Source organism: Mus pahari, chromosome X, assembly GCF_900095145.1.
Source record: "Mus pahari chromosome X, PAHARI_EIJ_v1.1, whole genome shotgun sequence".
Classification (NCBI taxonomy): Eukaryota; Metazoa; Chordata; class Mammalia; order Rodentia; family Muridae; genus Mus; species Mus pahari.
The window spans coordinates 118,541,556-118,556,076 of record NC_034613.1 but is presented as its reverse complement, the minus strand read 5'-3'; the positions used below and the strand labels follow the sequence as shown (position 1 = coordinate 118,556,076).

Genomic DNA, 14,521 nt, shown 5'->3' with positions numbered 1-14,521 from the left:
GTGAGATGGAATCTCAGGGTTGTTTTGATTTGCATTTCCCTGATGACTAAGGATGTTGAACATTTTTTCAGATGTTTCTCAGTCATTCGGTATTCCTCAGTTGAGAATCGTTTGTTTAGCCCTGTACCCCATTTTTTAATGGGGTTATTTGAATTTCTGGAGTCCAGCTTCCTGAGCTCTTCCAACTTCTTTTTTAGTTAGGGTTTTGTTGCTGTGAAGAGACACCATGACCAAGGTATCTCGTATTAAGGTTAAACATTTAATTGGACCTGGCTTATAGTTGCAGAGGTTCAGTCCATTATCATCATGGTAGGAACTATTGGCAAACTTGGTGTGGGAGCAGCCAAGAGTTCTACATCTTGATTTGAAGGCAGCCAGGAGGAGACTCTGTTCCACAGGCAGCCAGGAGTCTCTGATTCTATCTTGGGTGGAGTTTGAGCACTAGGAGCCCATCCCCCAGAGTAATACAAGTCCTCTAACAAGGCTACAATACACCTCCTCCAATAAGGCCATACCTCTAAATAGTGCCATTTCTCTTTGGACAAGCATATTCAAGCCACCACCATTAGAAAGGTTGAGAATCACTGATTTAGACCAAAATTTTTCCTTGGCAAACGTAAAAATATGAGCAAAGAGTGAAAATGATGTATTTAGATTAAAATAGCACACTTTGATCCCACAATAAATTTCATGTAGCTATATACCCATATATCCTATCATCCTTAATATCTTCTATATCCAGTTCTTCATATGTACATATGAAAGTCATTAATGGTAGCTCTTTTTCAAAAATTGAAACCACTGCTTATTGATTCATTTATTTAAAGGGTTCAGTTAAGATGATATTTCTGTGACCTTTAAATTCTTATTTAAATCTTCTTTAAGGCTGGGTAAAATAGTGGAAGAGTTATGTTCAACTAGATCTTCAGGAATTATTTTTAATTAAATGTTTTAAAATGAAGAATGATGAGCTTTAAATGAATAATGTCATAGTCTCTATTAAAATATCAAAGGTGAATACTACTTTATTCAATATTCTTATACTTCTCTGTATTCATCTTATTTTAAAGAAATATCTCTTAGATTGTCCTGAAATATATATGTAAATTTTGGGCATCATAGTTTGCAGTGAAAATAATTGGAAACATATTAAATGTCCATCAATACTGAGTTAGTGATTGAAAAAAAGTCTTACAATTAAATTGTGAAATGTTCTGTTCCTATTGAAAGTTAAAAAGGAAAATCAAATGAATAGACATGGAAAATTATCTATGATATATTTCAAAATAAGAAAACAGCACCCAGTAGACCACTGTTTATGGATGATTCAAAAAGAAAGATGTCTACATGTTTATGTATAAAAAAAAGAAGTCTGAAAAGGATATAGCCAAAATTATATAGCCTTTACTTCTGGTTAGGTTTATCTGGAGCTAAGAAAGACTATATACTGTCTGAATTCCAGCCATAAATATTACCTATTACTTTGTAATTAAAATAAAATCTTTAAAATAATAAAACCGAATATAGATCACTTAGTGTTACATTTTTATAACTTCTGAGATAGAAGTATCACAAGAAGAAACAATAAATAATTATACTAACATGATGTAACTAAAACCTTCACTGGGACACATCTACAGACTTCAAGAACTCTACATCCCCCCTTTACAGCTATCCCTACTTATAGAATGAATAATTTAGTAAATTGAATGATATGCCTAGATTGTCATTGTAGTACCTTTTTCAGGGCTATTTCTTCCCGATTCTGTTTCCTTCTCATCTGCAGGCTTAGAAACTAAAGGGAAAGAGGGCAAGTGTATATTGGTAAACTGTTTAACAGGTATCTTTTTAAAGTAAAGTATTATTTTGTACAAAGACTTACAAGCATTTTGCTTTCTTACCCACCAAAGCACTTATGTAACCTGACTTTCTAACATTAGAATGTAAAGCATTAGAAACTCATAGTAAAAGAACACTGTATATTAATATTAAAAATATCCTAGAGGACAATGCACCAAGTTTAAAACTTGTTTCTGAGTGATAGTTTCTTTCTTTGGCTGCTTTCAAATTAAGTTGTATTATTTTATTAATGGGAGGAAGGCTCCTCACATAATGGGAGTCTAAAGAACAAGCCACAAGTCCCAAGTATGGTAACGACTCATTGTGAAACCCTGTACAAGTCACTTGTTTCTGTACTCAGTGCCCGTATATATAAAGTTGGAAGACTTAAATAGATAATTTTTTATATTTTTGTAGTACTCACAATATATATAGCAACCAAACAGACACATGCACACATAGGTTTTCTCTATAAGACAACTGATAGCTACGAAAATGAAGTAAATGACACAGACAAGTGTGTATCACTTCCAACTCATGTCAGAAAGCACACTCATCCCTATAGTTTTAAATAAGAGCCATGGCTTGTAAATCGTCAAAGCTCTGATAGGCTTCATTGTCCTTTATCAAAGCACAAACATGATGTGATATAGCATAGAGATTTCTTTAATAAAATTAAATGCAAAATATATTATATATACTATCTTTTAAATTCTTTCATAAGAAATTTCAAAACATAAAAAATTGTTAAATTGCTGGATCGGTCAAATATTCAGAGGCATTGCTAACTGTTATTGTGGCATCAAAGGGCTCCAAGTCAGGAAGATCTCCACCAGTAAACAATCATCAAGATGTCCTTAGTCCCATCTACCTGGGAGAAGGAGGCAGGAGGATGCCTGGAGCCCAAGAGTTTGAGACTGGTCTAAGAAATAGAGCATGACCCAACTCAAAATGAACCCAGATACTGTTAAAAGGTTAAACAAATATTTACCCTGGAGCTGACTGAAATAAAGTAATTCTTCTGTTGAAAGCTCATCACCCTTTGAAGAAGTCTTAGACATCACTTCAGTATAAGCTGGAAACATATAACAGAAAAGTAGTTTTTACTGCTCAGACAAGTTAAAGAGTAGAAATTAGGTGACTTATGTGGAAATAATATTGCTATTCTTTGCTGTCCACCAAATAAGCATATGATCACTTTGAGTTCTCTGATTTCTCCTACATGTGCTTCCTTTTTATTGCATGAGAATATCATATATTTGTATACTGTATTTGATCAAATCCATCTCCCCATTTCTTTCCTGCAATGGTACCTCTTTCACTACCACTATTCCCTTCTAATTTCATGGGCTCTTTTATACAAACTACTGAGTCCATTTGATGCTGAGGGCCATCATACTGTAGCAGGGGTAGCCTACTTTTTATAATTTTTTAAATGAATTTTGGAGAGTCATTGCACATTGAACAATGAAAATCTGGCGTTTAGGTTGTATCTGAACAGGAAATCTCGGCATGTTTAAAACTCCTGCACTAGTAAGTAAGTAAAACACAAAGCTAGGTGCCTAACTTTGCTTACCACCGGTTATTTAACAGAAACACAATATTTCCTATTTTATATTTTATTCTATTTAATATTCTTACTTTTAATCCCTCTACAAAAATACAAAATACATGAACTGGAAAAATTAAACCTTCAAATGGTAACCGAAGATAATAACAAAAAGTGTTCTTGTAATTCAGTTATTGTGTGCTTTATCTTTTGTTTTTAACATTGTATTTGTGATTCAAGTGTTTGAACGGTAAAGATGTTTTTAATCTTTTTGTCTGCTAAATAACAATTCCTTGCTAACATGAAAAGGCTCTAAAAAGCTTTAAAAGGAATCCAGGGAGAGCATTAGACACATTATGAGGTGCTATTTGATTTTTTAAAAATTACCCAACCCAAGCTACATTTTGCAATATTTCTTTTATAGAGTAGGGATATGTTGGAAGTAATTTTGTTAGGTCATTGGAAAGAACTTTATGAGAACTGAAAGGGCAAGGTAACTTGAAGGAAGTATAGTAGAATGGAGTCAGATGGATGTCATATCAACTATGTGATATTTGCCACATACTTGAATCTTCCCAACTGTCAGCTTCCTTTTTTGTAAAAATTGGAAGGATGACACAATTTTTCAGGGACTGTGAGACTAAAATAAGAGAGTGCATATAGATATATTTTATAATGTGTAATGAATGTGTTCATTCATGTGCCCTTTTATGCATGTGGAGCTAAGGCTGATACTGTGTATGAAGTGAATAACATGACATAGCTTATGCTCAATACCACAGCTTTTGTTTTGCTTATTTTTGGAAGTATTTACTATACCTGCCGTCTGGTCCTAGTCTCTGAATAATTTGCATCATCTGCAAGTTTGGTAATCTGCCTACAGTGAATCTTTATTCTAATGACAATGAGAGCAGAAATTCAACATTGTCCCAATACTTCAATGATACATAATTTCCTGTACAAGCTATCATTTAAGATATAGCTACCTGGGCATGATGGCATGGGCTTATTATTCTTGCACTTCTGAGGCTAAGGTCAGCTTAGGCTATATATTGAGGTCCCATATCAAACCATACACATTTATACATACATATATAAGTAAGTGCCTAATAGGAAACCGAGGATCCACCTATTATATGGAATCTCTCCCATAGATTTTACTCCATCTATATCTATATACATACCAGTAAAAATACTTATGATACTACATGATGGTTATAATGAAACAATAACCTTGTGTCAAGTGAAAAATAATTTTTTAAAATAGAATTAGCTGTGCAGTGATGCCTGTTACAATGGAATGAGCTCTTACTATACACCCTTAAAGACAGTTAAATTCTTACCTGGAGGGATATGCAGCTTAAAAAGCAGCTTGAGCTTCTCAGTAAAACTTCCATTGTACATTATATCTGTTCAATAAAATTCAATTAGAAAAATCACGTTATCTAAATATTCAACTGATCTCAACCAAATGATTAAAGATACCTGGTGTGGAAAAGCAGCTAAGAATTAGGATCCACACCATTGTATTTCTTAAGATAACAGTTAAAACAAACTACTCAGTCAGTTAGACGCTTCCCTTTAGAGCATGGAAGCAAAAAACCACCAAACTAAAACAAACAAACAAACAAACAAACAACAACAACAAACGCTCCACCAGGGACACAACATGCTTACTTCACTAGCTCCTTTCTCCCAACCGCATGTTTGTCTTTCTCTTTGAATGAGGGTTTACAATTCATTTGAGGAAGAAACTCTTCAAGATAACCTATGAAATCATTGCTGGGAGGGTATGGCAACCAAAGAAACAAAACCTCTAACATAGCAACTATAGGCGCAACTCATTCATTTCCTATTTCTTTATCACTTATCCAGGCTGTATGGATAGATTTTTACCGAGGAGAAATCCTTTCTTTGCATCTATATATCTGGTGTGGAAAAGTCCTGGACATTCTTCTCCTGCCCTTTAAAGCATTGAAATAGTCACAATGAACAGCTTGCTTCTTTGAGAGGTTTGGGGCAAAAAGAGATCAAAATGTGGGGCTGGAGAGATGGCACAGTGCTTAAGAACACTGGCTGTGGGCATGGTGGCACACGCCTTTAATCCCAGCACTGGGAGGCAGAGGCAGGTGGATTTCTGAGTTCAAGGCCAGCCTGGTCTACAAAGTGAGTTCCAGGACAGCCAGGCTACACAGAGAAACCCTGTCTCGAAATAAAGCAAAAACAAACAAACAAACAAACAAACAAAAAACCACTGGCTGCTTTTTCCACAGGACCCAGGTTCAATTTTTAGCATCCATACACATTGCAGCTCATAACTGTCTGTAGCTCGTTTCTGAGGATCCAACGACCTCATACAGTCAGATATACAGGCAAAACACCAATGCATAGAAAATAAAGAAGTAACCATAAAAAGGTTTATGCATAGGTTTAGCAACAAACATATTAAAAAGCCCCAAAATAGCCGGGCAGTGGTGGCATACGCCTGTAATCCCAGTACTTGGGAGGCAGAGGCAGGCGGATTTCTGAGTTCAAGGCCAGCCTGGTCTACAGAGTGAGTTCCAGGACAGCCAGGACTGCACAGAGAAACCCTGTCTCGAAAAAAACCAAACCAAACCAAACCAAAACAAACAACAACAACAACAAAAAAAACAAAAAAAAAGCCCCCAAATTACTAAACCTGAAGATAATGTAATCCAGAGTGAAACATCTGTCTAAACTAGCAGTAATAGGCAGCAGGATGAAATGGTTTTTGAAGGTAGGGAAGAAATTTATGTTTTGATTTAGAAAGTTAAAGGGCATCAGCCTACCTATGGCAGAGGAGAATTCTTTGAAGTTTATAAGGCAATCAGAGTTCTCATCCAACAATCGGAATGTCCATAAAGCTAGTGAGTCTCTGTTTGCAGAATGAGCCCAGGGACTCAGCAAGTGATATAATACTCGGAATTGCTGGCAGTCAATCTGATATTGCTCCAAATATGGCAGGCTGGGGTCATGGTGCTTCAATCCTGGACAACTCAAATACCAATAACAAGATATAAACAGCTCTTTCTATCAAAAACAAAGAAAAAAGGAAGATCATTAAATAAGAAAGTAAAATATTTCTTTTAAACATGTCCAATAAAACATAAAAAATAGTTAAGAGTAACTGTGATAAAATTCTGCTAAAAGACTGGCTTTCATTACAGAGGAACAGTCGTACCTTAAAAATGACATAAAGTTCATCCAGTTCTTGAAGGCTCATTTTCACATCTTGCGATACAACACGTAACTTTAAAAAGATTAAAAACAAATTAGACTGTAACATTTCTGTTTAGAAACTATCTCTTTGAATTCACTCTAAGTTTCCCTCTTCCAGGAGAAAATGTTTTTTCCCCTCTAAATCTCTGCAACAATTTTTACTGCAGCTCTATTCATAGTAGCCAAGTTAGTTCTTGATATTTGTACTGTTAAATTAACCTTGTGTTTCTGATAAAATACTATTTGACTTTAGTGCAATTCCTATATAGTGTTAGACTATTAACACTTTGTTAATTAGTTGAAAAAGTAAAACATATTTTAGTGTAATAAAAAATATCACAAATAAACATGGAGAAGAAAATTCTAACTTATAGACTGACAAAATGGCTCAGTGGATAAAGACACTTGCTACCAAGCCTGACGACCTGAGCTCAATCGCAGGAAGCTATGCTGATAGAAGCAAATGTCATTAACGTGTACTCTGGCTTCCATAGGGATGTTACAGCACATGGGTACACCCTCCAACAAATAAATACGATAAAGAACTAAAAGGACAATATATAAAGATGGATATGGAAGTCATTACAGTGTTCATTAAATAGTATGACATAAATTGAGGCAAAATAGATAACTCTCTTGGAAAATATATCACCAAAATAAATTTAAATGTGCAAAAAACTACACCTGAATAGACAAAACAGAAATGGTAAGCAAAGACCTACTAGCATCATCAGAAGTCAGCAGACCCAAAAGCTTTTATATTTATAGTCTTGTTTTCTCAAACTTTCTATGTAAGGTAAAGTATTCCAGGGCATAGAAAAAATGAGTTTACTAAAAGATTTATTATGTAACATAAGTGAAACTGATATAAAAATTAGCATTCACACGCACAAAAAAGAAAATCTTAACTGTGCGTGGTGGTGCACACCTTTAATCCCAATATTTGGGAGACAAGAATAGGCAGCTGTCTGGTCTGCATAGCAAGCTCCAGGCTCGCTAGGGCTACATAGTGACATGATGTCTCTAAAAAAGCAAAAGAAATTCTGAAATCATTGTAATTTTAACACAGCTGTAGAGAACCTTGCCAAATGATTTAAATTACCAAAATAGACTGTGGATAGATATTATAGCCAAATAATGTTCATTTTAAAATGCAATGGAATTCTAATTAATTCTTTAACAAAATTTACTATATCAATAAAGTAAAAAGCCACACAATCTCAAGAAATGAACATCATTTTATCAAAGTTAATGTTCACTATTAATTTTTTAAAAAAGAATTGTTCTGAATTCCAGTTAGAATTCTGTGTGTGCTTAGCAAACACTCTACAATTACCTTTCAACCTAGAAACTTAATAAAACTTCCTTAGTTTAATAAAGGCCATCCTCCAAAAATCAATAGTAATAACATATGAGAGGCATCTCTATTAAGTTTAGAACTAAGACAAAAAGCCTACTTCTCCTATTATTCAATATTTCTTCAAAGTTTCAAGATATATATACACAAAGAAAAAGAGAACACATATTAGGAAGGGTCAAAACTCTTAGTACTAGAAACTATATACTCTTTATTTAGGATATCAAAAAAAAAAAGCCAAGTGACAAATAGGACAATCAGTAAGTCAGTGCTGTAGTTGCAACAACATACAAAAAACCCAAATCAAGAGCTTTTACATTTATGCCAATAAATAGTTGGAAAAATTAAAGAAACAAGTCTCATTCATTTTAGCCACAAGTGTTTTAGGACAAAATCAACAAGAAATATTTACGACCTAGGTGCTAGTTAGCTTTATGCCAACTTGATTCAAGCTAAAGTCATCTGAGAGGAGGGAACCCCAATTGACAAAATGTCTCCATAAGATCAGGCTGTAGGCAGCCAAGCCTGTAGGCCATTTTCTTAAACTATTGATTGATAGGAGAGGGCACAGCCTACTGTGGGTGAGGATACCCCTGAGCTGGTGGTCCTAGGTTTCAGAAGAAAGCAGGCTGAGCAAGCCATGAGGACCAAGCCAGTACTCTTCTATGGCCACTGTACCAGCTTCTTCCTCCTCCAGGTCCCTGCCCTGACTTGCTTGGCTAACAGACTGTGAACTGTAAGAGAAGTAATCCCTTTCCTCCCCAATTAGCTTGTGGTCATGGTGTTCCATCACAGCAATGGAAGCTCTAACTAAGATAATGTACAGGATCAAACCCACAAATGCTTGCTAAAGGACATTTGAAAAGTCAGATAACTACAATGGATATTGAAAAGAAAAACGTCTCCCTAGATTTCAAAGTATACTATAAAGATACAAAAATGTGTGACATAATTGCAACATAAATATAGAAGTGCTTTTATGTATGTATAAAAGAGCACAGAACATGAAAAAGTATAATACAGTAATAGACAGTTTAATAGTTTTCAGATAATGAATGGTTTTAGTTAAAAATATTAACATACATATAAAATCTTCCAGGTATATTACCTGTGAGTTAAATGTTAAAATATGAAATACTAAAATAGAAATAATTTGGGTAGAAAAGGGCCAAATTTTACACGGAAACCATTATGTAAGAAAAAGGAAAGACTTGACTAACACAAAATCTGTGATTTGTATATTCTGACAGACATTACAAAAACATGACAAAAACAAGAAAAGAGAGAAATGTTGGGTTACAATGATAACTTTTAAAGAATTAATACTACTAATACTCAATGAGATCTTATACACCAAGGATAGAAAGATAATGTCATAGAAAATGGCAAAAGGCTATAACTAATCAATTAAGAAGTGAGAAAAACTAATAAACATAAAATTAGTAAAATATTTAAAGTGTTAGGTTGTTTATCCTGCAGAACTCGGTATGAAGACCCTATTGTTGAACTCACCTGAGTCACAGAACAGGGACAAATCTAGCTAGTGCTGGAGAGTGCAATATGACTGCAGTCTAATCCAGTTGTGAACTTTGTAAGCCACAGTAATACCTGCCTGGTAAGATCTGCTCACTGGTGCAACAGTGGCTAACTGCATTTTGGTTAGATTTAAGGCCCTCCACAAGATAGAACCCATAACTTCCCAATCACTTATTGCTGTACCCATAGATCAGTGTGTCTCTCAAGCCTCATTAGAGAAGCTGCTTCTTGCAGTAGACAGCAATTGGTATAGAAACGAACAACTGGTTAATGGGAAGAGAATAAGAGACTTTGGAGTGTTCGTCCCTAAACTGGATGCCTCTATGACACCTTGTCTCACAAAGCTCAGAGGACTACACAGAAGAGGGTACAGAAAGGTTGTAAGAGCCAAAGGTTTCAGATAACTTTATGGAAACTGTTTCCCAGACATAAGAGGGAAGATGTGCATATGAACTCACAGTGGTTATGATGATATGCATATAGTCTCAAACCATAAAAAAATCCCAGCATGTAGGAGGGGAGGCAGACACAAAATCTTATTCTAAGCTGAGGAGCTCTTGGTATTTGATGACTGCTGAGAAAGGCAATATCCATTTTCTAGTGTGCTGACTGGGCTCCAGGACAAAGTCTATTGCCAGGAGTACACAACCAACAGAAACTGGACTCAGTGGATTTAAGAGAGACAGAACATGAAGTTGAGTGGATAGGCAGGTGAGGAAGAATCTGGGAGGATTTGGTAGAAGGGGATGAATATGATTAAAATATAGTGTATGAAATTTCCAAGAATTTTACCACGGTATACTACTTCGTGTACTAAAAAGAATGAGTTAGATTTAATTGTGCTGATATGCAATGATAACTATATATTTGAGTGACTGATATAATGTGTGGTTTCATTTTTTAAATGTATATGCTCTTTTCCTACCAATATAGATATATTTTATCATATTACATTGTAAAAAGAAATGTAAGGATCCTTCCAAATAAATTAAAAATTGTGGAGTAAGAAAACTTTATCTTAAAAATATTTCTGAAGCCAGGCAGTGGTGACGCACACCTTTAATCCTAGCACTTGGGAGGCAGAGGCAGGCGGATTTCTGAGTTCAAGCCAGCCTGGTCTACAGAGTGAGTTTCAGGACAGCCAGGGCTACACAGAGAAACCCTGTCTCAAAAAAAAAAAAAACAAAAAAAAAATTCTGAAATTATTTATCTGTAATAAATATATGTAATTATAGTTTAAGTTAATATTTAGAAACAAAACCAAAGGTTCTCTGTCTTATGTCACAGTAACATGACAGAATTATTTAATTGGAATCTAAACCTAGGATCTTTAGAAATATTAATCTTCCTAGACTGTATCTCTGAGGACTTAGTTTTTAAGTGAGTAAGTTTATAAAACAATAAATCATAATGATAAAAAAATCAAACTATGTATCAACATAAACAGTAAAGTTTTTCTCCACGGGATCAGCAAACTATTCATCTCACTGACCAGAGGAAAACAATGTTAGCAGCCACCTATGGAACCATAGAAATAGTTTAAGAATGGATTCTGCTTTATACCCTTTACATTTTCCTTTAGGCATTACAGAGAAATAACATTTACTAGAAGCACTGACTATTATGAGGGTCATCTATTATTTTTAATTTTAGGTTTACTTTTTTATGTGTACATGTATAGGTTTGTGCATTTGAGTGCAATGCCTGTGGAGGTCAGAAGAAGGTGCTGGACTCACTGTAGCTGGCATTACAGATGACTGTGAAGAGCTGAATGTAGATTTTTTGGAACCAAACTTGCATCCTCCAGAAGAACACGTTCTTAACCACTGAGCTCTCCAGCCCAAACTATTCTTTCTGAAGCAGTGTGCCACAAATGTGTGTTAGTAAATGTTAGTTAACGAATCACAGCATTCAGTATTGCTTCACAGTAATGTTGTAGGCCAAGTAATACAAAACATGTTGAAGTAAACACAATCATTCATCTAGAAGAAAACAACATTGCTCCTCCAAAAACTTACAATGAGTCAAGCTAAGGCAAGAGCTCAGCTCTAAGTAAAAGAAAAGTTACTTTGGGGTTTCCCCTACAGAGTGGATACTTACCACATTCTGCTTGGTTGTTTCTTCCAGGGTCTGTATCACATACAACCTATTTCGACAGCGCATGCTATGTATATCTTCATAGCGAATACTACCATATTTCTGCAAGAAATGATTCCAGTGGATACTCATTCATAATAATTATCTACTTCTCTTACAATTGCATTTCATCAGACTCAATTCTCTGAGGACTTGATTCGATTTCTAGCTATTTTCATGATCTGTTCAGTGACTTTGCACATTTTCATCCTAGTTTGTTTGTATATTTATACATATATTCACCAAAGAAACTTGTATCTTTCTACTTTGTGTCTTGACTAAGTACATTGGTAAAATTCTTAGTCTGCAAAAGAGAACCATTTTAACTTTTTATACATTGATACATATTTACAGACCATCATCATTTGTGAAAGCAAGTGAATTTAATATCATTTAATGAAAAAATCAATTGAGAAAGAGGCAGTTATACAACCTAGGATCAATTCACAGAACTCTTAGTTTTATAGTAAAGTTAGAATTTAAGTTGTTTCTTTGAATTATCTTATTCTTAATACATAAGTATGCCATGCAATTATTTATAAATATTTAAATATGCTATGTCATAATATTTATGGTATAAAAACCTTACCTCATTGGACTCTTTAATCAAATCTGTAATATCCACTTTAGTATGATCACTTTTTTCATCACTGATATTTGAACCCTGTTGAACATTTGAAGGCAATGGGCTATCCTTATTAATGACATTGTCAAAGAACCTATCCAAAAGTGACAATAATATAAGAGTTAGTGGGAGTCAAACAGTTGTAGCAGAGAAAACCACAGCTAACGTCTCCCGAGTTAGTCAGAGATCAACTTTATAACTGAGAACTCTCAGGAAGGAGTATGAAGAAGAAGAATATGAAGATGGCTGGGAGATAGGAAAATAAGTGGAAGGAATTACATGCAAACATTTCTTTGGGAGAATAAACAGGAGGGAAATGAACAGGCATAGCAAAATTTTTGAGAATTCTGGAACTCTGGTTTCTTTTAAAAACACAGAAATATTATAAGAAAGTGCTTTTGTTTTAATCCCAGGTGTAGCGATGTGGGGCTGCTGCAGCTTGCCCACAGCAGCTGACTGTGATTTGCTTCGTGCTCTAGCAGAAGCGTGGTTTTTGCCAGCTGCAGATCATTTCTGCAATTGTGTAATGTTTGAAATTCTGGGAATTTTTTCAGAGGGTATACAAATGCTGGGCCCTGTGAGATGGGTGCTTGTTGGTCATTCAGGGAGGCTGGTTGTGATTTGTTAGTATCCATGATCAAAGAAGAAACAAAGAAAAGAAATTAGATTCAGGAATTTTCCTAATTCTTCTCTCCCCCTATCCTTATTTCTTTCCTACCTAATGTTAGTGGGTAAAACCACGAGGATCAAGGATGGGAAAAAGAAGAACCAACCCACAAGGTAGCAAAGACCAGCCACAAAATAGGTTCGGCACATATTCAGCAAATATTCCAAACCCATTCAGAATGGAATGAATATCAGGTCTGTAGAGAAATGAAATGCAAAATCAGTTTTAAAAAGGAAAACTGAGGCCTTAAGAGTCTGAATGCCTTAGAAGGCAGAGGCAGGTAGATTTCTGAGTTCGAGGCCAGCATGGTCTACAAAGTGAGTTCCAGAACAGCCAGAGATATACAGAGAAACTCTGTCTCGAAAAACCAAAAAAAAAAAAAAAAAACCCAAAAACCCAAAACCAAAAAAAACCCAAACAACAACAACAACAAAAACAAACAAAAAACAAAACAACAACAACAAAAAGAGTTCTGAATTCCAAAGGGAGGTGTCTATATTATTCTGTACAGAATGGAGATTAATGAAGCATGACAACAGTTGCCAATTAATTTTCATTTACTTAACCCATACAAATACATGCATATACACAAAATGTCATGTGCTCCAACGCAAAACAGAATTCATACAAAATCAAGAAGGAAAATAAAGTTCAACCTACCTGACTGATACCACCTGGGAACCAAGATTATTTTCCCTACTGGATACTTTAATGTTACTACCTAGCTCTTTGCCCCTGAGATTACATTTTTATATAGACACATTCTGGCTTAAACTAGAACTATTGTTATGATTTATTAAATTAATGATATTAGTATGAATGTATTAGGAATCTAAGTGTTCACATCAAAGTGATTTACTTTCACTGCATTCTGTTGACAAACAAAGTAGAGGACTTTGGGCTTGACTTTATCTATCAACGAGCTATGTGACTTAAAGCCAATCACTTGAAGTTTCCAAGGCTCAGTTTCCTTGCTGGTAAACCAAGCAGACTGAATAATGTAATCACTCAGCTCTCCACTGGATTTAAAGTCTTAAACACTGGCTGGAGAGATGGCTCAGCGGTTAAGAGCACTGACTGTTCTTCCGAAGGTCCTGAGTTCAAGTCCCAGCAACCACATGGTGGCTCACAACCTTCTGTAATGAGATCTCATGCCCTCTTGTGGTATGTCTGAAGACAGCTACAGTGTACTTAAAATCTTAAAGCCAGGGTGAGCAGAGGTCCTGAATTCAAATTCCCAGCAACCACATGATAGCTCACAACCATCAGTATAGCTACAGTGTACTCATATACACAAAATAAATAAATCTTTTTTAAAAAAAGACTTAAGCATTTTACTAGTGTGTATGTGTGTCTACATTCCAGACTTGTTGAGGGGCCTATGGAAGCCAGAAAAGGCTATCAGATTCCCCTGGACTGCAGGTTGACATGGGTGCTGGAAATTGAACTCATTTGGAATAGCAGCAAACATTCTCAATTGCTAATCCATCTCCCTAACCCCACCTCCAGATTTAAACATTTTATATATATATATATATATATATATATATATATATATATATATATATATAT

General features: G+C 35.1%; 1 protein-coding gene across 2 annotated transcripts in view; it reads right to left on the bottom strand.

Annotated features, from left to right (window-relative positions):
* The window catches only part of Tbc1d8b (TBC1 domain family member 8B), a 67,725-nt gene that overhangs the window by 6,853 nt on the left and 46,351 nt on the right, over positions 1–14,521 (bottom strand). For both annotated transcript variants that reach the window (XM_021187475.2, XM_029534342.1), the window contains exons 13-19: positions 12,247–12,376; positions 11,622–11,720; positions 6,591–6,659; positions 6,199–6,439; positions 4,732–4,797; positions 2,831–2,914; positions 1,739–1,795 (exon numbers count right to left, since the gene is read on the bottom strand). In XM_021187475.2, coding sequence (XP_021043134.1) covers positions 1,739–1,795; positions 2,831–2,914; positions 4,732–4,797; positions 6,199–6,439; positions 6,591–6,659; positions 11,622–11,720; positions 12,247–12,376 — 746 coding nt within the window. The remainder of the gene's footprint in view (positions 1–1,738; positions 1,796–2,830; positions 2,915–4,731; positions 4,798–6,198; positions 6,440–6,590; positions 6,660–11,621; positions 11,721–12,246; positions 12,377–14,521) is intronic.